The sequence below is a fragment of the Mauremys mutica genome, chromosome 17 (assembly GCF_020497125.1).
Source record: "Mauremys mutica isolate MM-2020 ecotype Southern chromosome 17, ASM2049712v1, whole genome shotgun sequence".
Lineage (NCBI taxonomy): Eukaryota > Metazoa > Chordata > Testudines > Geoemydidae > Mauremys > Mauremys mutica.
The window spans coordinates 10,803,073-10,824,495 of NC_059088.1; the positions used below are offsets into that span (position 1 = coordinate 10,803,073).

Sequence of the window (21,423 nt, forward strand, 5' to 3'; positions counted from 1 at the left end):
GGAAAGTGATCAGGAACAGTCAGCATGGATTCACCAAGGGCAAGTAATGCCTGACTAAGCTAATTGCCTTCTATGAGGAGATAACTGGGTCTGTGGATGAGGAGAAAGCAGTGGACGTGTTATTCCTTGACTTTAGCAAAGCTTTTGATTCGGTCTCCCACAGTATTCTTGCCGGCAAGTTAAAGAAGTATGGGCTGGACGACTGGACTATAAGGTGGATAGAAAGCTGGCTAGATGGTCGGGCTCAACGGGTAGTGATCAACGGCTCCATGTCTAGTTGGCAGCCGCTATCAAGCGGAGTGCCCCAAAGGTCGGTCCCAGAGCCGTCCGGAGGGGGGGTACAGAGGAGCAATTTGCCCTGGGCCCCACAGGGGCCCCCACGAGTGTTTTTTGGGGGCTCTGCAGCAGTGTCCTTCACTCACTCCGGGGGCCCCAGAAAACTCTCACACGACCTGGGTCCCCGAAGCATCTTCCGCTCCGGATCGTCGTCGGCAATTCGGTGGTGGGGGGGTCCTTCTGCCCTGGGACCTGCCGCCGAAGTTCCGGGTCTTCAGCAGCATTTCAGCGGCAGGGGCTCCCTGCCACTGAAGACCCCAGACCCCCTGAATCCTCTCGGCGGCCCTGGTTGGTCCTGGGGCTGGTTTTGTTCAATATCTTCATTAGTGGTCTGGAGGATGGTGTGGACTGCACCCTCAGCAAGTTTGCAGGTGACACTAAACTAGGAGGTGTGGTAGATATACTGGAAGGTAGGGATAGGATACAGAGGGACCTAGACAAATTAGAGGATTGGGCGAAAAGAAACCTGATGAGGTTCAACAAGGACAATTGAAGAATCCCATTCACTGCTATAGACTGGGGACCAAATGGCTAGGCAGCAGTTCTGCAGAAAAGGACCTAGCGGTTACAGTGGATGAGAAGCTGGATATGAGTCAACAGTGTTTCCTTGTTGCCAGGAAGGCTAACGGCATTTTGGGTTGTATAAGTAAATTGAAAGATGTGATCGTTCCCCTCTATTCAGCGTTGGTGAGGCCTTATCTGGAGTCCTGTGTCCAGTTTTGGGCCCCACACTACAAGAAGGATGTGGAAAATTGGAAAGAGCTCAGGGGAGGACAACAAAAATGATTAGGGGGCTGGAGCACATGACTTATGAGGAGAGGCTGAGGGAACTGGTATTGTTTAGTCTGCAGAAGAGAAGAATGAGGGGGGATTTGATAGCTGCTTTCAACTACCTGAAAGGGGGTTCCAAAGAGGATGGATCTAGACTGTTCTCAATGGTACCAGATGACAGAACAAGGAGTAATGGTCTCAAGTTGCAGTGGGGGAGGCTTAGGTTTTTCACTAGGAGGGTGGTGAAGAACTGGAATGGGTTCCCTAGGGAGGTGGTGGAATCTCCTTTCTTAGAGGTTTTTAAGGTCAGGCTTGACAAAGCCCTGGCTGGGATGATTTCGTTGGGGATTGGTCCTGCTTTGAGCAGGGGGTTGGACTAGATACCTCTTGAGGTCCCTTCCAACCCTGAGATTCTGTGATTCTGCCCAGACCTGGACTGGGAGTCGGGACAGGGGCCTCCAGAACTTCTCCCTTGGCTCCAACCCTCATGGGAGCTACGCCCCCCTGCACTTTGAACTCTGCCCCCTGCAGACCTTTGTCTCCTAGAGTCTATCCCCATCTCTGGGACGGGAATGGGTGGGGCTGGGAGCCAGGATTCCTGGGTTCTCTTCCAGCTATGCCCCATGCTCTGTGTTTTTGCAGGTTCAGAGGAGACTGTCAAGTGGGTGATCATCGGGATGGCCTGTGGGCTGGTGATCCTCATTGGCTTACTCCTTCTTGGGCTCTATGTGATCAAGTAAGTCTGAGTCCTCCCGCACTGACCCCCAACTGCCCCTCCCGCCCCCAGTAAGATCTCCCCTCCCCTGACCTATCCCAGTCCCCTGCACTCTAGCCTCCACACCGGTGTCCCCCCTTTCTCCCTCCCCATGGGCTAGTCTACGCCCCTCCTCCCAGGCTCATGCATCTGTCCTGATATGTTTCCCTGCAGACTGCGGGGCCGGGCGCCGGGGCCCCCCAGCCCAGAGGTCGGGGAGACAGCCAACGAGGGCAGCGTGATCTACAGTACGGTCACCAGCATCCCCATGGTATGTACCTGGGGGGAACGGGGGACCAAGCCCACCTGCCCTTCCAACCCGACCCGTCTCTGCCCCCTCCACTTCTTCTCCTTCCCACCACTATAACCAATGCATGAATACAAGCCAGGCATTCACCAGGGCACATGACCCCCCACGTGTGCCCGGTGCAATAAATGCATCCCTGCCACCAGCTTGGGCTCCCTGAACTGTGTGGGATCGGCTCCTGCAGGCAGAAAATGCACCTCATCCCTCAGGTCTTGCTCAGAGGAGAGGACATGCAGCGAATGCATTCATGTGCACTCACAAAGTGCACGGGACTAGATTGGGGCTGCAATGCCGCCAATCCCTGGGGCATCTCCCAAATGCACCAGCTGGGCAAGAAATACATTTCTGCTGCTGCTTGCTATGGTATTAGGGACATATGCTCAGATAATGTATGCAGGGTGTACCTTGTCTGTTCCAAATATATGCACCCTGCAGAAAATGCAATGAACGCATCAGCATCGTCTATGGAACTACAACATGCATGGGATCAAATCATGCATTCACAGTGCATACAATGTACACAACCCCTTGCATATTGCTAATGTATGGCCAGTGCAGGCAATGCAGATAATGCATTAACTTAACCAGTGCTGCCTCAAGTGCTCGGTGCATGAAATGCAGAAAATACCTTTCCTGAACCTGTTCTGCGATGAGATGCAGGCGATGAAATCCTGCATTCGTAGTGCATGAAATGAACATACCCACACACATGTTGCTAATGTGTGGCCTGTGAAGGTGAGGCAGTGAATGCATTAACCGAGCTGGTTCTGGTATGGGATTGGCTTATGCGTGCAGAGTGTGAAACACACCAATCCCACGCCTCTTGCTAGTGCACGCCCAATGCCGGAAACACATTTGCACTGAGGGTGGGGGAAACGAGGCCTGGGGAAGCCCATGCAATCAGGGTGGATGCAAGTCTCTGCCTGGTGTCTCTGCCTTGCTTCTCATTCAGCATCACAAGACTCCAGCCGCCTGCCGGACCAAAGGCATCCTGGACGGGGCTGCAGCAGCACAGGCCCCGCTAGGCCCCGGGAAGCCGGAAGAGCTGCACTACGCCTCCGTCGAATTCTCCAAGCTGCAGCGCAAAGGGGGGGAGCCTTCAGAGGCCCCAGGCACGGAATATTGCGAGGTCCGGCGCAAATAGCCCCCTCGCGCCATGGGCCCAGGCTGGGCGTCTCCAGCCCATCCAGTGCAGGGGGATCACAGTGTGGAGGGAAGGGGGAAGGGGTCGGCCCAGGGCCGGACCTGCGACGTGGGAAACCTGGGTGTAAATCCCTGCTCTGGCCTGGACTCAGGGCGGAGTCAACTAGGCCTTGGAAATGCTGGAGCGCTGCATTGAGGGGAGGTATCCCAGAGTCCCCTGCAGCTGGGTCCCAAAGCCTGTCCCCTCCCAAACCCCCTGCCCCCGGGGGAAAGAGCCTCTCACCCCTCAGTCACAGAGAATCTCTCTTCTACCCTGTCTGAGTCCTCAACAACTCGTTTCATAGGTGGACAGGATGGTCATTCTCAGGGGCAGCAGCTGGAGGGAGTGGAGGGATGGGCTTGTGTCTAAGCTGCTGGCCAGGTACTCTGGGTTCTAACCTCTGTTTTGCTAAAAAATGCTGTAGGGTGAGGTTGGTCCAGTTGCTGCATCTGTCTAGTCTCAGTTTCCTTACCCCCCAAAATCGGGATAATAATGGTGCCCTGGGCTACTTACATTATAAACACTTAGGGGCAGGGATGGTCTCTCGCTGTGTCTGAGCAGCGCCTGGTACAATGGGACCCTTGTCTCTGTCGAGGTCAATCAGTGCCACATGATTATAACTTCTTAATAACGATGTAATATTAAAGGTAACTTTTTCACTCCAAAGCCAAAAGCATCTGATTGTAAACTTCCCTGTTTACAAGCTGTTACTTGAAATAGATTTTCATGTGTCATTTTTGTCACTGCTACTTTTTTTAACAAAGGGCCACTAACAACTAAGACTTATTTGTGTCCAGTAAAGAATCAGTTTTCACATCTGGCTTTCCCCTGGAAGGCCCTGATTGCAGCTGGTTTCTGGGCAGGGCCATGCATAACTCAGCCCCAATTCCAGCTGGGGCAGGGCCTGTTCTCGCTGCGTATGATCAGCACCTGGCACAATAGGGCCCTTGTCATAAACATACAGCTAACGGGAGGATAAAATCCCTTCTTTACCTCTAAGGGTTTAAGAAGCTCAAATAACCTGGTTTGCACCTGATCAGAAGGACCAATGGGGAAGGAAGATACTTTCAAATTGGGGACGGGAGGGGAGGAGGTTTTGTTTGTGTGTAAAAGCAGCAAGGAGTCCTGTGGCACCTTATAGACTAACAGACATACTGCAGCATGAGCTTTCGTGGGTGAATACCCACTTCGTCGGATGCATGCAGCGAAGTGGGTATTCACCCATAAAAGCTCATGCTGCAGTATGTCTGTTAGTCTACAAGGTGCCACAGGACTCTTTGCTGCTTTTACAGATCCAGACTAACACGGCTACCCTCTGATACTTGTTTGTGTGTGTGTGTGTGTGTGTTCCCTTGGGATGCAGAGGGACCAGGGCAGGAAAAAACCTCTCCTAAACCCTTACCTGAAATAAGCATCTAAGGTTACAAAAATTGTAAGTAATAGCAAGGAAACGCTTTAGATTATCTTTTTGTTTTAGCTTGTGAATTTTCTCTGTGCTAAGAGGGAGGTTTATTCCTGTTTTTTGTAACTTTGCAGTTTTGCCTAGAGGGGAATCCTCTGTGTTTTCAATCTTATTACTCTGTAAAATTACCTTCCATCCTGATTTGACAGTGGTGTTTCTTTTACTTTTTTCTTTATAATAAAGTTCTGCTTTTAAGAACCTGATTGGTTTTTAGTGTCCTAAAACACAAGGATCTGGTCTGTGCTCACCTTGTTCACCTATTTGGTTGGTATATTATTCTCAAGCCTTCCCAGGAAAGGGGGTGAAGGGGTTTGGGGGGATATTTTGGGGGAACAGGAACTCCAAGTGGTCCTTTTCCTGAATCTTTGTCTAACTCACTCGGTGGTGGCAGCAATACCGTCCAAGGACACGGAAGGATTTGTGCCTTGTGGAAATTTTTAACCCAAACTGGTAGAAATAAGCTTAGGGGTCTTTCATGCAGGTCCCCTCATCTGTACCCCCGAGGTCAGAGTGGGGAGGGAACCCTGACAGCCCTGATCCCAGCTGGGGCAAGGTCTGTCTCTTGCTGTGTCTGGGCAGCATCCAGCTGTCATGACTCACAGGACTCATCCTCGCTAACAGTTAGCCAGTTTTAAATCTGGGTCACGGTGTGATGGAGTCGGGGGGGGCGGTTCTTGGTTTTTCTGTGTTTTCCAGTGGGTTGCATTCAGAGGGAGGGGGACTCAGTGTCCCCAGGTGTTACTGGTTTAACGAGGGGAGGGGCGAGGGAGTTTGTTGTTACAGAGGACCGGAGAGGGAACTTGAGACCCCGGCCTATGGCCTGGAGGATGGAGACTCCAGCGACTGGTGACCTGGTGACCTGGAGACGCAGCTCAGGAGTCACAGCTGGTTCTGGCCAGTGGGAGGACAATGGGCTGTGAAGAGAGGACAATGGTGACCAGACCAGCCGGTTTCAGCCAGAGGAGGGCTGAGAGGAGAGGATACCCAGGCCATCCTGTTTACGACCCTGTTTACCTGGAGAGAAGACAATGGACAGAGGCGGGGCTTGGGGAAGGGGTATCGGAGGCCCAGGTGGGAAGCAGGGGGGCTCTGGGCTGGAGAGGGGGAACAGGCAGAGCCCACCTGTATGCAGGGGGACTGGGATGTGCTGTGCTGAGGGAGGCCAGGTCTGAGGCCCTGAGAGTTTCCTGCACTGGGTTCAGCTCTCAATAAACCCTCCTGTGTTACGCTGGCTGAGAGTCGCTCCGGGCTAGAGAACAGGGGGCATCAACCCCTTCAGGGGGTGGAGGCCCCTGGAGTCCAGAGCGAGGGGACTCCCTGACGGGGCCCACGGCGAGAGCAGACGTGCTTAGGCTCAGAGAGGTGCGGCTCCAGGAGGTGGAGGTGCCTGACCCCGGGAGAGAGTGGACCCCCGAGAAGGGCTGTCGCACTGAAAGGGGCACCCCCCACAGACCATATGGGGCCACGAGTGGGCACAATCTGTGAGCCTGTGACACACAGTAATTTTGTATCCTTCTAGTTTTTTAATCAAAATGTTGTGTGGTGCCAAATGAAACTTCCTACGGACGGCGATGGATATTATATCATCACCACTGAACATAATCATCAGGGTCTACCCAGCCATCAACGTCATTGACAACTTACTATCTCCCCCTGGGTACAGCTTCAACAACCTGCTGAGCTGAATGTATTCGCTCAAGATTGACAAAACAAAATTCCTCACAATACATCGACCCCTCAAATCTAGGTAATTCATGTTGCCAACTTCTCACTCTCTCCAGATACACCTCTGCATTTTCAGGGTTACTTGGGGGGTCCTCTATGGGACCATCAGCGTCATCTTCTACGTCAGATGCTATTTGAGAGTCAGACTTCGAGGGGCCTCTGCGAGGATCATGAGGAGCAGACGGGGACCCCTCTAGAGAGTTGTCTGGGGTATTTTCTAAATCAGACTCTGTGTGAGAGTTACCACCACCCCGCAGGTCAGATTCTGCCTCCCCATTTTCAGATGAGCCTCCACTAGGGAGCATCTCTTTTTGTGTTTTTTTTTCTCCTTATTTCTTCTTTAGCCTTTTTCAAAAATTTTACAGCAATCCTGGCCTGGAACTTTTGGGCAGCCATCTGTTTACCCCCCAAGTGCTGTCCCCCTTTTGCTTACACCTGAGCTGACGTGTACCCTTGAGGGTGCCCCTTTTACCCACGCCCCTTTCCACTACTCGTCACACCTGCTCAGAGCCTCCCTTTGGAAAAATTGAAGTATTTTTCCAAAAGTCACCAGCAAGAGCTTTTGCATTTTTGATGTCATTTCCAGCCCTCCTTTCTTTTAGACCCCCTAAGGACACAGCGTCCACCAGTATTCTGAATGAAGCATCCTACTTTTCTGAAATACAAGCATATGTGGGAGCTGTGATGAGCTTGTGCTGTTTTGTATTGGTGTCGTTAATGGTCTCAAAGCAGATTCCTGGTTCTTTGGCTGTTCCGGTGAAGCTGTCCCTGTAGCTCCAACTACAGCATTGTCAGGAGAGCTGCACATGCCTGATTAAGGTGAAAAACTTTTTACAAAACTGAACGTTACCAACTTTCTCACCCACACCTATGTATTTGCTTAAAATAAAAAACAGGATGGATAAAAATCAATGATATTTTTTAAAAATCGAAAAATTGGATTTTTTGTATTTTAATTGGATTTTTTTATAGGTTTTTCCCCTCAAAAAGCATTTTATCTAAAAATCATTTTACTTAAAATACATTATAGCCACAAAATATCTCATCATGGAATGGGGATTATAAATTCTAATTCTATAGTATGAGCCAATATATTCATGTAATGTTAAGAAAAGTTTTGCAAATGAGTTCCAATAACAAATGGCATTATTATTAGTTAAATTGGAAAAGGTGGCGATCAATATGAAATTGAAAGTTGGCTAAGGAACTGGTTAAAGGGGAGACTACAACGGGTCATACTGAAAGGTGAACTGTCAAGCTGAAGGGAGGTTATTAGTGGAGTTCCTCAGGGACTGGTTTTGGGACCAATCTTATTTAATCTTTTTCTTACTGACCTTGGCACAAAAAGTGGGAATGTGCTAATAAAGTTTGCGGATGACACAAAGCTGGGAGGTATTGCTAACACAGAGCAGGATCGGGATATCCTACAGGAAGATCTGGATGACCTTGTTAACTGAAGTAATAGTAATAGGATGTAATTTAATAGTGAAAAGTACAAGGACATGCATTTAGGGATTAATAACAAGAATTTGTGTTATAGGATGGGGACTCATGAGTTGGAATTACCAGAGGAGGAGAAGGATCTTGATCTTCATCACAGGATGACTATGAGCCGCCAAAGTGATATGGCCGTGAAAAAAGCCAATGTGGTCTTGGGATGCATCAGGCGAGGTATTTCCAGTAGCAATAAGTAGGTGTTAGTACCATTATACAAGGCACTGGTGAGACCTCATCTGGAATACTGTGTGCAGTTCTGGTCTCCCATGTGTAATAAGGATGAATTCAAACTGGAACAGGTACAGAGAAGGGCTACTAGGATGATCCGAGGAATGGAAAACCTGTCTTATGAAAGGAGACTCAAAGAGCTTGGCTTGTTTAGCCTAACCAAAAGAAGGCTGAGGGGAGATATGATTGCTCTCTCTAAATATATCAGAGGGATAAATACCTGGCAGAGAGAGGAATTATTTAATGTGGCCCAATGTGGATACAACAACAAATGGATATAACCTGGCCATCAGGAAGTGTAGACTTGAAATTAGATGAAGGTTTCTAACCATCAAAGGAGTGAAGTTCTGGAACAGTCTGCCAAGGAGAGCAGTGGGGCAAACGACATATCTGGCTTCAAGACTAAGCTTGATATGTTTATGGAGGGGATGGTATGATGGGATAGCCTAATTTTGGCAATTAATTGATCTTTGACTATTAGTGGTAAGTATGGCCAATGGCCTGTGTTGGGATGTTAGATGGGGTGGGATCTGAGTTACTACAGAGAATTCTTTCCTGGGTGCTGGCTGGTGAGTCTTGCCCACATGCTCAGGGTTTAGCTGATCACCATATTTGGGGTCGGGAAGGAATTTTCCTCCAGGGCAGATTGGCAGAGGTGCTGGGGAGTTTTCACCTTCCTCTGCAGCATGGGGCATGGGTCACTTGCTGGAAGATTCTCTGAACTTTTGTGGTATGTCTACACTACGAAATGAGGTTGAATTTATAGAAGTGGGTTTTTAAAAAATCGTTTTTATACAGTCGACTGTGTGTGTCCCCACACAATATACTTAAAGTGCATTAAGTCGGCGGACTGCGTCCACAGTACTGAGGCTCGTGTCGACTTCCCGAGCGTTGCACTGTGGGTAGCTATCCCACAGTTCCCACAGTCGCCGCTGTCCATTGGGATTCTGGGTTCAGATCCCATTGCCTAATGGGCAAAAACAGTGTTGCGGGTGGTTCTGGGTAAATGTTGTCAGGCCCCCATCTCCTTCCCTCCCTCCATGAAAGCAATGGCAGACAATCATTTTGCACCCTTTTTCCTGGGTTACCTGTGCAGACGCCATACCACGGGAAGCATGGAGCCCGCACAGCTCACCATCACCGTACGTCTCCTGGGTGCTGGCAGCCGTGGGACTGCATTGCTACACAGCAGCAGCTCCTTGCCTTTTGGCAGCAGATGGTGCATTACAACTGGTAGCCATCGTCATCATATTCCTGGGGGCTCTTTTAACTGACATTGGTGAGGGCAGTGATAGGTGCCTGGGCAGACTCCTTCTGCTGAGCACCCAGGAGATGACAATGGCTAGATTAATCATTAAACACGCTTGCCTTTAAACCACGTGTAATATTTACAAAGGTACACTCACCAGAGGGACCTTCTCCGCCTGCAGGGTCCAGGAGCACGCCTTGGGTGGGTTCGGGGGGAACTGGCTCCAGGTCCAGGGTGAGAAACATATCTTGGCTGTTGGGGAAACAGGTTTCTCCACTTCCTTGCTGTGAGCTATCTTCAATCTCTTCATCATCATCTTCATTGTCCCCCAAACCCACTTCCTTGTTGCGTGATTCTCCATTGACGGAGTAAAAGCACAGGGTTGGAGTACTGGTGGCTGCACCCCCTAGCATGGAATGCAGCTCAGCGTAGAAGTGGCATGTCTGCGTCTCTGACCCGGACAATCCGTTTGCCTCTCTGGTTGTGTGGTAGGCTTGTCTTAGCTCCTTAATTTTCACACGGCACTGCTGTGTGTCCCTGTTACGGCCTCTGTCCTTCATGCCCTTTGAGACTTGTTCAAATGTTTTGGCATTTCATTTACTGCAACAGAGTTCAGCTAGCCCGGATTTATCTCCCCATATGGCGAGCAGATCCCGTCCCTCCCGTTCGCTCCATGCCGGAGCTCTTTTGCGATCCTGGGACTCCATCTTGTTTACCTCTGCTGATGAGATCTGCACTCACCTGCACCTTGCCACGCTGGCCAAACAGGAAATGAGCTTCAAAAGTTCGCAGGCCTTTTCCTGTATACCTGGCCAGTGCATCTGAGTTGAGAGTGCTGTCCAGAGCGGTCACAATGGAGCACTCTGGGATAGCTTCCGGAGGCCAATACCGTCGAATTACATCCACACTACCCCAAATTCAACCCGGCAAGGCCGATTTCAGTGCTAATCCCCTCGTCGGAGGTGGAGTAAAGAAATCAATTTAAAGAGCCCTTTAAGTTGAAAAAAAGGGCTTCGTCGTGTGAACGGTTCCAGGCTTAAATCGAGGTAACGCTGCTAAATTCGACCTGAAGTCGTAGTGTAGACCGGGCCTAAGTCTTTAAACCATGATTTGAGGACTTCAGTAACTCAGACATAGGTTAGGGGTTTGATACAGGAGTGGGGGAGTGAGATTATGTGGCCTGCATTGTGCAGGAGGTCAGACTAGATGATCATAATGGTCCCTTCTGACCTTAAAGCCTATGAGTCTATGAATCTATCTGTCCTTTGTGCCCGCTCTGTCTGGAACCGGCTGGTCAGGTCACTGCAGTTCTCTCTCCACGGCCCATTGTTCTCCCACTGGCCAGAACCGGCTGTGACTCCCGAGCTGGGTCTCCCGCACACCAGGTCACCAGTCACTGTGGTATCCGTTTTCCAGGCCATTTGCTGGCCCCCTGTAACAACAAACTCCCTCACCCACCACCTCGTTAAACGAGTAACACCCAGGGAAACTGCGTCCCACCTCCTCTGCATGCCAACCATTGAAAAAACAAAACAAAAATACCTGTTTCATCACACCCGCTCTCCTGCTCTCCGGGGCCGATCGGCCGGAGGTGGAGCAAACTCACTGACTGAAAACTTCCTGTTGTACAAGATCCACTAAGCAACCAGCCTCCCAGCACAGCCACTGATGCCCACATGCAGGGGCACAGAGCTGATGTGCCACTGGCCTGGGGCAGAACGGGCCAGGGTGGGAGACTTGGGAGGGCCCAGCCATCAGGGCTGGCCTCTATGCATCCATCTAGGGGGCGCTGCATTTCCTTTAGTTATAGGTTTTTCCCAGACACCTCTGCAGCTCAGCACAGTGCGAGGGATCCCTGTATAAACAACCCCTGAGCCCCAACCCAGATTCAGCTGCATCTCAGCTCTTCAATCGAAGGCTGGAGTCAGCGGCCCCTGGAATCCAGCTGCCTTTCCTGAGACCTGCTGCCCCAGCTCTGATCACTAGGGAATCCTCAGTGACCTGGGACCTGGGAGGCGTTTGAGGAACCGAGAGACAGAAAACAAACGTCTGCGCTCAATAGACCAGTTCTGATCTTCTGACGTTTCCCCTGCTAGGAGACCCCAGAGGGGAAATACCCGTGTCCCATTCCCCCTCCCCACAGCCCACCCCCTATGGTGGGGTCAGAAGCTGCCTGTGTCTGGGACAATCTCTCTCCTTGCATCGATAGCACCAAGATAAGGGGGGGAGGGATAGCTCAGTGATTTGAGCATTGGCCTGCTAAACCCAGGGTTGTGAGTTCAATCCTTGAGGAGACCACTTAGGGATCTGGAGCAAAAATTGGTCCTGCTAGTGAAGGCAGGGGGCTGGACTCAATCTTTCAAGGTCCCTTCCAGTTCTAGAAGATTGGTATATCTCCAATTATTATATTTATTATGAGATCTCCAGCCACTGGAGCCAGGTTGCGCAAGACGTTCTAGGGACGTGTTTCTCAAATGTGGCTTTTCCGGCAGCCAGAGCCTCCCCAGTGGTGATTGGGGGGATGAGGGGGCAAAGCAGAGGCCCCTCTCCCAGGCCCACAAGCAGGGGTTTGGCCCTGCCCCATCTGGAGACACAAACACTGGAGGAGCAGGGGGCCAGTGAGTTCCCCAACTTCCCGGGGGTGGTGGGGTCAGTCTTCAGCCCTGCGGGGGTGGGGTCCAGCTGTGGGGTTTGGGGCTCTAACTCATAGTCCATCCCTGGTCCCCGTGCTTTGGGCTCTTTCTCATGGCCACTCAGTGGTGAGCTCTGGCCCTGGACCCTCGCCATGCAGCAGTAGGTTCTGGCCCAGGCTCATCGCCCCTGGCCCCCACTGCCTCCCTACCCACCTCCCCATCCGGGGCTTAATTTGTCCCCTGCACTTCCGGGCTGAGTCAGTCTGCTGGGAGAAGGGATACGTGTATGTTTGTCTCTTTTCCCAGCAGACTTAGGAGCTAGCTGGGAGGCTGGGAAAAGCTCAGGGACCGACTCTGTGGGTGCTCCCGGGCTGGAACATCCATGGGAAAAAATACTAACAACAACAAAAGACAGGAACGTTCAAAGCCCCTTACTTGTGTCTCTATTCTGTACAGGTCCAGGAAAGAATAGAGAGAACTGAACATTATTTTATTATTGAGTCTGCAAAACCCCTTAAATAAATGAATGACAGCTAGGTTGATCAAGGGTAGGGAGGAGCCCGGTTCTGTTGGTCGCAACATGATGCTCCTGGGAAGTCTTGGCAGGATGAACCCAAAGTTTCATGGCAAAGCCCCCTGTTTATATATCAGAGGGGTAGCCGTGTTAGTCTGGATCTGTAAAAGTAGCAAAGAGTCCTGTGGCACCTTATAGACTAACAGACGTTTTGGAGCATGAGCTTTCGTGCATCCGACGGACATGGATCTGTGCATATTTCTTTGTTTTTCCTAAAGTTAATTCAGTATTTTAGGATTTAGCATTTTTTATTTAGGAAGGATTCTCTGAGTGGCGCCAGTGAGCTCTTTGCAGCTGTCCCACCCCAGAGGCGAACGCGTCTCAGCTCCGGGTAAGTGACTAGGATCTGCAGCATGTACAGTGTGATAAGAGGTGCAAACTGCTAGTGTTAAAATATTGTTTTGTAACTGGAGACAGCAGAAATAAAGGGTTAGAGCCGATGCAGGGGCTGGGCTCCCCCCGCCCCCCACTACTGGGTTCTGTCCCTGGCTCTTGGAGGTGAGGGGGGGTCTGGCAGGTTAGAGTAGGGGGGCTGGGAGCCAGGACTCCTGGGTTCTATCCCAGCTCGGGGAGGGGAGCAGGGTCTATTGGGTTACAGTGGGGAGTGGAGGCAGAGAATCACGACTCCCGATTTCTGTCCCAGCTCTGGGAGGAGAATGGGGGTTTAGCAGGGCTCAGAGCCAGGACTCCTGGGTTCTATTTCCAGCCCCACAAGCAATATGCAGCCTGCCCCTCCTGCACGGAAGCCACAGGCAGTGACAGCCAGAGGGAGGGGAAGTTGGCAGATGCTGATTCAGGGGTTTCTGAGAAAGCATCTCCCCCCAATGGCCCCTGCCAGCGCCCACTTCTGCTTTCAGGTTCCTGCGCATGCTGCTTTCCCAGGCTTCGAGTCACAAACCCTGGGGAACCCGGGCTGCAGGGTCGGAGAGCCAGGTGCTGAGCCCCCCTCTGCAGGTCTAGGGGTGAGTGGAAATGAGGGGGAGGGAGTTGGATGGTCTGTGGAGACTGGGGTGCCCCTCAATCCCGACCCGCAGCCCCTTGCTATCCCAGCCCTGGGCTCCCCGCCCACACAGCTCTGCCGTGGCCCCTCCAGCCCAAGCAGGGTCCCGTCCCAGGGCTCCCCATAGGGGACCACCCTGGAGGCGTCGGCTCCGGGGGCCACTTACAGCAGGGGGTTCCCCATCTCTCAGCCTCCTTCCTGAGAATATCTGAGGGCATCAGAGGGATGATGGGAAATGGAACTGCCGGGAGTTTCCCCTTCCCCACATGGGTGGATTTGGGGGGCAGGGAGGGCAGGTATTGCAGAGGGGGCAGTTATAGATATCCCAGGTTGAGCACATACGTGCAAACTTCTCACCAATAGTTCAACTATGCTCACTTCTTTGTGCTGACCCACCTCCATGGGGGGCAAAGTGGGGTGTATGTGTGGGGCACAGACCTGGGGCTCCCAAATACTCTACAGGGGCAGGGCAGCCCCCCCCCCCAGGGTTAGGGGTGGAGTCTGGATCTCTCGGGGCCGGTCCCTTCCCCTCCAGCCCTGGGCAACGGAGCCCGACCCACCCTGCTCTGGCAGGGGATGGTGCATGGGCCATGGGGGATCCAAGCTGAGACCCGCCCAGCTCACTGCAGTGGATGGGGGAGGGAGAGGGAGGAGTGAGAGGCCTGTACCATTTTAACAGGTAAAGACGGGGGGGAAGGTGTGAGTGGCCCAATTCAAATGTGAGGAGTGGAAGGCGGGAGTGGGCCCCACCATTCTCACAAGAAGGAAGAGGATGGAGGGTCCGTAACACTGACAATGAGGAGAGTCCCAGCTGCAGGAGGAGCAGGGTTGAGCGGAGGAGGGGGGAATGCAGCTGTGGGGCAGAGAGGGCAGCATTAGCGCCCCACCCTGTCTGCAGAGTTCACTGTGCGTTGTGTGAAGAAATACGTCCTTAGATTTCTTTTAAACCTGCTGCCTATTCATTTCATTTGGGGACTTCTAGTTCCTGTGTTTAGAAGGGGAGTGGGAAGGGAGTGGGAGTCCCTCGCCGGCCGTAACCCCTTCCCTGTGGCCCCCCCCTAAAATCCTAAAACCTATAAACCAAACCACATTCTAAAACTACTTTCCGTAAACCACCCTTTCACTAACTAGGAGACAATGCAGGCAGAAGCCCAGCAGCAGAGTGGGGGCTATCCAGTTTATTGCACTGACTGTCGCATGTATGATTACCTGCCCTGTGGGCGGGTGGCGTATGTGTGCAGTCGGTGCAAGGAGCTCCTGGCCCTCAGAGACCATGTACGGACTTTGGAGTCCAGGGTGGTAGAACTGGAGGAGCTAAGAGAGGCAGAGAGGTATGTTGATGAGGCTTTCCGGGACACTGTAGAATTGTCCCACCTCCGCTTAGACAGCTCCTGTGCTGTTGAGGAGGAAGAAGGGCCCAGGGAAGTAGAGCAGTCAATCGGAGCAGAGGGAAACCTTCCCGTAGTTGGGACCCTCCTTCCAGATGGTGCTGGGGTTGCCTCTCGCACTGAGGTTGCCTCTCCGGGGGAGGGAACTCCAGTTTCTAGGAAAAGGCAGGTGTTAGTAATGGGAGATTCGATTATTAGAAATGTAGATAGCTGGGTCTGTGATGACCGGGAGAACCGTATGGTGACTTGCCTGCCTGGTGCGAAGGTTGCGGATCTCTCGAGGCATCTAGATAGACTTATGTGTAGTGCTGGGGAGGAGCCGGTGGTCGTGGTACATGTAGGTACCAATGACATAGGGAAGGGTAGAAGAGATGTCCTGGAAGCCAAATTTAGGCTGCTAGGGAAGAGACTGAAATCCAGGACCTCTATGGTGGCATTTTCAGAAATGCTCCCAGTTCCACGCGCAGGGCCAGGTAGGCAGGCAGAGCTTCAGAGTCTCAATGCGTGGATGAGACGATGGTGTAGAGAGGAGGGGTTCACATTCATTAGGAACTGGGGAAACTTCTGGGATGGGAGGAGCCTATACAGGAGAGATGGGCTCCACCTAAACCAAAGTGGAACCAGACTGCTGGCACTAAACATTAAAAAGGTTGTAGAGCAGTTTTTAAACTAGGAGATGGGGGAAAGCCGACTGCTGCAGAGGAGCGTGTGGATCGGACACAGACTTCTCTTAGGGGAGAGTCTGATGGTAGAGAATCTCCAGGTTATAGTCAGGAGCAGAGGACTGAAAAGTATAATGTAAGGGCCGGATCAGATGATAAACAGTCACATAAAAAAGAATCTGGCACATCAGAAAAAGGCAGGCTAATAAACAGGGACAAGTTTTTAAAGTGCTTGTACACAAATGCCAGAAGTCTAAATAATAAGATGGGTGAACTAGAGTGCCTTGTGATAAAGGAGGATATAGATATAATAGGCATTACAGAAACCTGGTGGACTGAGAGCAATCAATGGGACACAATCATTCCAGGGTACAAAATATATCAGAAGGACAGAACAGGCCGTGCGGGGGGAGGAGTGGCACTATATGTTAAAGAAAGTGTAGATTCAAATGAAGTAAAAATCTTAAGCGAATCCACAGGTTCCATAGAGTCTCTATGGATAGAAATTTCATGCTCTAGTAAAAATATAACAGTAGGGATCTATTATCGACCACCTGACCAGGACAGTAATAGTGATGATGAAATGCTAAGGGAAATTAGAGAGGCTATCAAAATTAAGAACCCAATAATAGTGGGGGATTTCAATTATCCCCATATTGACTGGGAACATTTCACTTCAGGACAAAATGCAGAGATAAAATTTCTCGATACTTTAAATGACTGCTTCATGGAGCAGCTGGTACGGGAACCCACAAGGGGAGAGGCGACTCTAGATTTAATCCTGAGTGGAGCGCAGGAGCTGGTCCAAGAGGTAACTGTAGCAGGACCGCTTGGAAATAGTGACCATAATACAATAGCATTCAACATCCCTGTGGTGGGAAGAACATCTCAACTGCCCAACACTGTGGCCTTTAATTTCAAAAGGGGGAGCTATACAAAAATGAGGGGGTTAGTTAGACAAAAGTTAAAAGGTACAGTGACTAAAGTGAAATCCCTGCAAGTTGCGTGGGCCCTTTTTAAAGACACCATAATAGAGGCCCAACTTCAATGTATACCCCAAATTAAGAAAAACAGTAAAAGAACTAAAAAAGAGCCACCGTGGCTTAACAACCATGTAAAAGAAGCAGTGAGAGATAAAAAGACTTCCTTTAAAAAGTGGAAGTCAAATCCTAGTGAGGCAAATAGAAAGGAGCACAAACACTGCCAACTTAAGTGCAAGAGTGTAATAAGAAAAGCCAAAGAGGAGTTTGAAGAACGGCTAGCCAAAAACTCCAAAGGTAATAACAAAATGTATTTTAAGTACATCAGAAGCAGGAAGCCTGCTAAACAACCAGTGGGGCCCCTGGATGATCGAAATTCAAAAGGAGTGCTTAGAGATGATAAAGTCATTGCGGAGAAACTAAATGGATTCTTTGCTTCAGTCTTCACGGCTGAGGATGTTAGGGAGATTCCCAAACCTGAGCTGGCTTTTGTAGGTGACAAATCTGAGGAACTGTCACAGATTGAAGTGTCACTAGAGGAGGTTTTGGAATTAATTGATAAACTCAACATTAACAAGTCACCGGGACCAGATGGCATTCACCCAAGAGTTCTGAAAGAACTCAAATGTGAAGTTGCGGAACTATTAACTAAGGTTTGTAACCTGTCCTTTAAATAGGCTTTGGTACCCAATGACTGGAAGTTAGCTAATGTAACGCCAATATTTAAAAAGGGCTCTAGGGGTGATCCCGGCAATTACAGACCGGTAAGTCTAACGTCGGTACCGGGCAAATTAGTTGAAACAATAGTAAAGAATAAAATTGTCGGACACATAGAAAAACATAAACTCTTGAGCAATAGTCAACATGGTTTCTGTAAAGGGAAATCGTGTCTTACTAATCTATTAGAGTTCTTTGAAGGGGTCAACAAACATGTGGACAAGGGGGATCCGGTGGACATAGTGTACTTGGATTTTGAGAAAGCCTTTGACAAGGTCCCTCACCAAAGGCTCTTACGTAAATTAAGTTGTCATGGGATAAAGGGGAAGGTCCTTTCATGGATTGAGAACTGGTTAAAAGACAGGGAACAAAGGGTAGGAATTAATGGTAAATTCTCAGAATGGAGAGGGGTAACTAGTGGTGTTCCCCAAGGGTCAGTCCTAGGACCAATCCTATTCAATTTATTCATAAATGATCTGGAGAAAGGGGTAAACAGTGAGGTGGCAAAGTTTGCAGATGATACTAAACTACTCAAGATAGTTAAGACCAAAGCAGATTGTGAAGAACTTCAAAAAGATCTCACAAAACTAAGTGATTGGGCAACAAAATGGCAAATGAAATTTCATGTGGATAAATGTAAAGTAATGCACATTGGAAAAAATAACCCCAACTATACATACAACATGATGGGGGCTAATTTAGCTACAACGAGTCAGGAAAAAGATCTTGGAGTTATCGTGGATAGTTCTCTGAAGATGTCCACGCAGTGTACAGAGGCGGTCAAAAAAGCAAACAGGATGTTAGGAATCATTAAAAAGGGGATAGTGAATAAGACTGAGAATATATTATTGCCCTTATATAAATCCATGGTACACCTACATCTCGAATACTGTGTACAGATGTGGTCTCCTCACCTCAAAAAAGATATTCTAGCACTAGAAAAGGTTCAGAAAAGAGCAACTAAAATGATTAGGGGTTTAGAGAGGGTCCCATAGGAGGAAAGATTAAAGAGGCTAGGACTCTTCAGTTTGGAAAAGAGAAGACTAAGGGGGGACATGATAGAGGTATATAAAATCATGAGTGATGTTGAGAAAGTGGATAAGGAAAAGTTATTTACTTATTCCCATAATACAAGAACTAGGGGTCACCAAATGAAATTAATAGGCAGCAGGTTTAAAACAAATAAAAGGAAGTTCTTCTTCACGCAGTGCACAGTCAACTTGTGGAACTCCTTACCTGAGGAGGTTGTGAAGGCTAGGACTATAACAATGTTTAAAAGGGGACTGGATAAATTCATGGTGGCTAAGTCCATAAATGGCTATTAGCCAGGATGGGTAAGAATGGTGTCCCTAGCCTCTGTTCGTCAGAGGATGGAGATGGATGGCAGGAGAGAGATCACTTGATCATTGCCTGTTAGGTTCACTCCCTCAGGGGCACCTGGCATTGGCCACTGTCGGTAGACAGATACTGGGCTAGATGGACCTTTGGTCTGACCCGGTACGGCCTTTCTTATGTTCTTATGTTCTTATGTTCTGTGTTATGGGAAGGAGTAAATCATACCACCGTATTTACTGTCTCCACACTAGTCAAGATATTATAGACCCTATCATATCCCCCCGTAGTGGTCTCTTTTCCAAGCACAACAGTCCCAGTCTTAGTAATCTCTCCTTCTATGAAAGCTGTTCCACACCCATCATCATTTTTGTTGCCCTTTTCTGAATCTTTTCTAATTCCAATTTCAGATGGGGTGTCCAGAACTGCAGTATTCAAGATTTGAGTGTTACTATGGATTTATATAGGGGCAATATGATATTTTCTGTCTTATTATCTATCCCTTTCTTAATGATGCCCAAAAAATTCTTTAGATGACCGCTGCACATTGAGTGGGTGTTTTCAGAGAACTATCCATAGTAACTCTCAGATCTCTTCCTTGCGTGGTAACAGCTAATTTACACCCCACCACTTTAAATGTATAGTTCGGATTATGTTTCCCAATGTGCATAACTTTTCATTTATTAGCATTGAATTTCATCTGCCATTTTGTTACCTAGTCACCCAGTTTTGTGAGATCCCTTTGTAGCTCTTTGCGGTCAGCTTTGAACTTAACTATCTTGAGAAGTTTTGTATCATCTGTAAATTGTTCCACCTCACTGGTTACCCCTTTGTCCAGATCATTTATGAACATGTTGAACAGCACTGGTCCCAGTACAGAATGCTGGTGGACACCACTATTCACCTCTCTCCACTGTGAAAATTAGCCATTTATTCCTGTCCTTTGTTTGCTATCTTTTAACCAGTCACTGATCCAGGAGAGGATCTTCCCACTTATCCCATGACAGCTCACTTTGCATAGGAGCCTTTTGGGAGGAACCTTGTCCAAGGCTTTCTGAAAATCTAAGGACATGGACTGGGTCACCCATGTCCACATGCTGTTGACTCCCTCAAAAAATTCTAGGAGTTTGGTGAACCATGATTTCCCTTTACAAAAACCATATTGAGTCTTCCCCAACAAATCTCTGCATCTGATCATTCTGCTCTTTGCTATAGTTTCACTTTACTATAATTTCAACCATTTTGCCCATCACTGAAGTTAGGCTTCGTGGCCTTCAATTGCCAGGATCACCCCTGGAGCCTTTTTTAAAAATTGGTGTCACATTCGCTCTCCTCCAGTCATCTGGTACAAAAGCTGATTTAAATGAGAGTTAGTAGTTCTGCAATTTCACATTTGAGTTCCATCAGAAGTCTTCTCCAGCTTCCTTATGAGAATGTCATGTGGGACTGTATCAAAAGCCTTGCTGAAATCCAGGTATGTTATGCCCACTGCTTTCCCCCAGCTCCCAGCCAGTTACCTTGTCAAAGAAGGAAACCAAGCTGGTTTGGCAGGATTTGTTCTTGGTAAATCCATGCTGGTGATCACACTTTCGTCCTCACAAATTGAAGGTTTTATATGTTGTTCTAGTGGCTTTCCATTTGTTGAGATCAGGATGACAGGTCTATAGTTCCCCAGCTCCTCCCTTTTCAAGATGGCCCCTCTGTTAGCCCTTCCCCCATCTTCTGGGACCTCTCCTGGCATCCATGAATTTGCAAATATTATTGCCAGTGGCTCCAAGATTTCTTCGACTAATTCCTTCAGCCCCCTGGGTTGAACAGCGTCCTGCCCCACTGATCTGAATTCATTCAAATTGGCCGGAGCATCTCTGACGTGTTCTTTACTGATCCCAATCTGCCGCCCTTCCCCTTTGTTGTCTGTGGTAACTTCATTGGTTGCCTGCTCACATGTTGTTTTACACTGAAGCAAAGCAGGCACTGAGCAGTTCTGTCTCCTGACCATCTTCTGTCACCAGGTCAGGATTTTCTGGCCGCTCTCATGATTCTTAGAGGAAAATCTCAGCGTTTGTCACCAATTTAAGGATTTTTTAGCCCACGATCTCTCAGGATCGTCTGGTGATTTGGGATTTTCTGAGGAGGGGGAGGTCACTGCGCTGCCAGCAGCAGCAGATCATCCCCCTGCAGAACCCAGCAGCACTGATGGTTCCCCAGGCAGATCTGTGTCCCCAAACAGCCTCTGCTCTCACACTTCCCACTCCGCGTCTGTCTCTAGGTCTGTCCCAGCCCAACGCTCCAGCCATGGGCAGAGCCCCGATGCCACAGCACGACGCCGGGGAAAGGGAGCTCCCGCCTCAGGGCCCCCCCTGGAGAGCAGGGGGTCCTGCCACGCTGAGGGTCCTGATCCTCGCCCTGCTCTGGAGGGGTAAGTAAGCAGCACCTGCAGCCCCAGGGCAGGGGGAAGGGCAGAACCTGCGCGAAGCGGTGCCAGGTCTGTCCCAGGACTTGGAAGGGAGACTGACAAGAGGGGGAGGGGAGCGCAGTGCCCCAGTGTGGTGCTAGGGGGCGCTGAGTGACAGGGAGTGGGGGCAGGGGGCTCGATGTAGGGAGGGATGGAAACTAAATGGAGTG

The 21,423-nt window shown here is 49.7% G+C and overlaps 2 protein-coding genes across 3 annotated transcripts in view; both read left to right on the plus strand.

The window, feature by feature from the left end:
- LOC123351530 (myeloid cell surface antigen CD33-like) overlaps positions 1–21,423 on the plus strand; it is a 146,453-nt gene that overhangs the window by 80,302 nt on the left and 44,728 nt on the right. The window lies entirely within an intron of this gene.
- LOC123351528 (sialic acid-binding Ig-like lectin 13) overlaps positions 1–21,423 on the plus strand; it is a 52,352-nt gene that overhangs the window by 13,259 nt on the left and 17,670 nt on the right. Inside the window, exons 1-2 of one of the 2 annotated variants that reach the window (XM_044990915.1) lie at positions 13,594–13,681; positions 21,068–21,217. The exons of the other annotated variant lie outside the window; for it this stretch is intronic. Of the exons in view, the coding sequence (XP_044846850.1) occupies positions 21,094–21,217 (124 nt within the window). The 5' untranslated portion in view covers positions 13,594–13,681; positions 21,068–21,093. Of the gene's footprint in view, positions 1–13,593; positions 13,682–21,067; positions 21,218–21,423 lie in introns of those variants that run through there. 2 annotated transcript variants of the gene reach the window in all.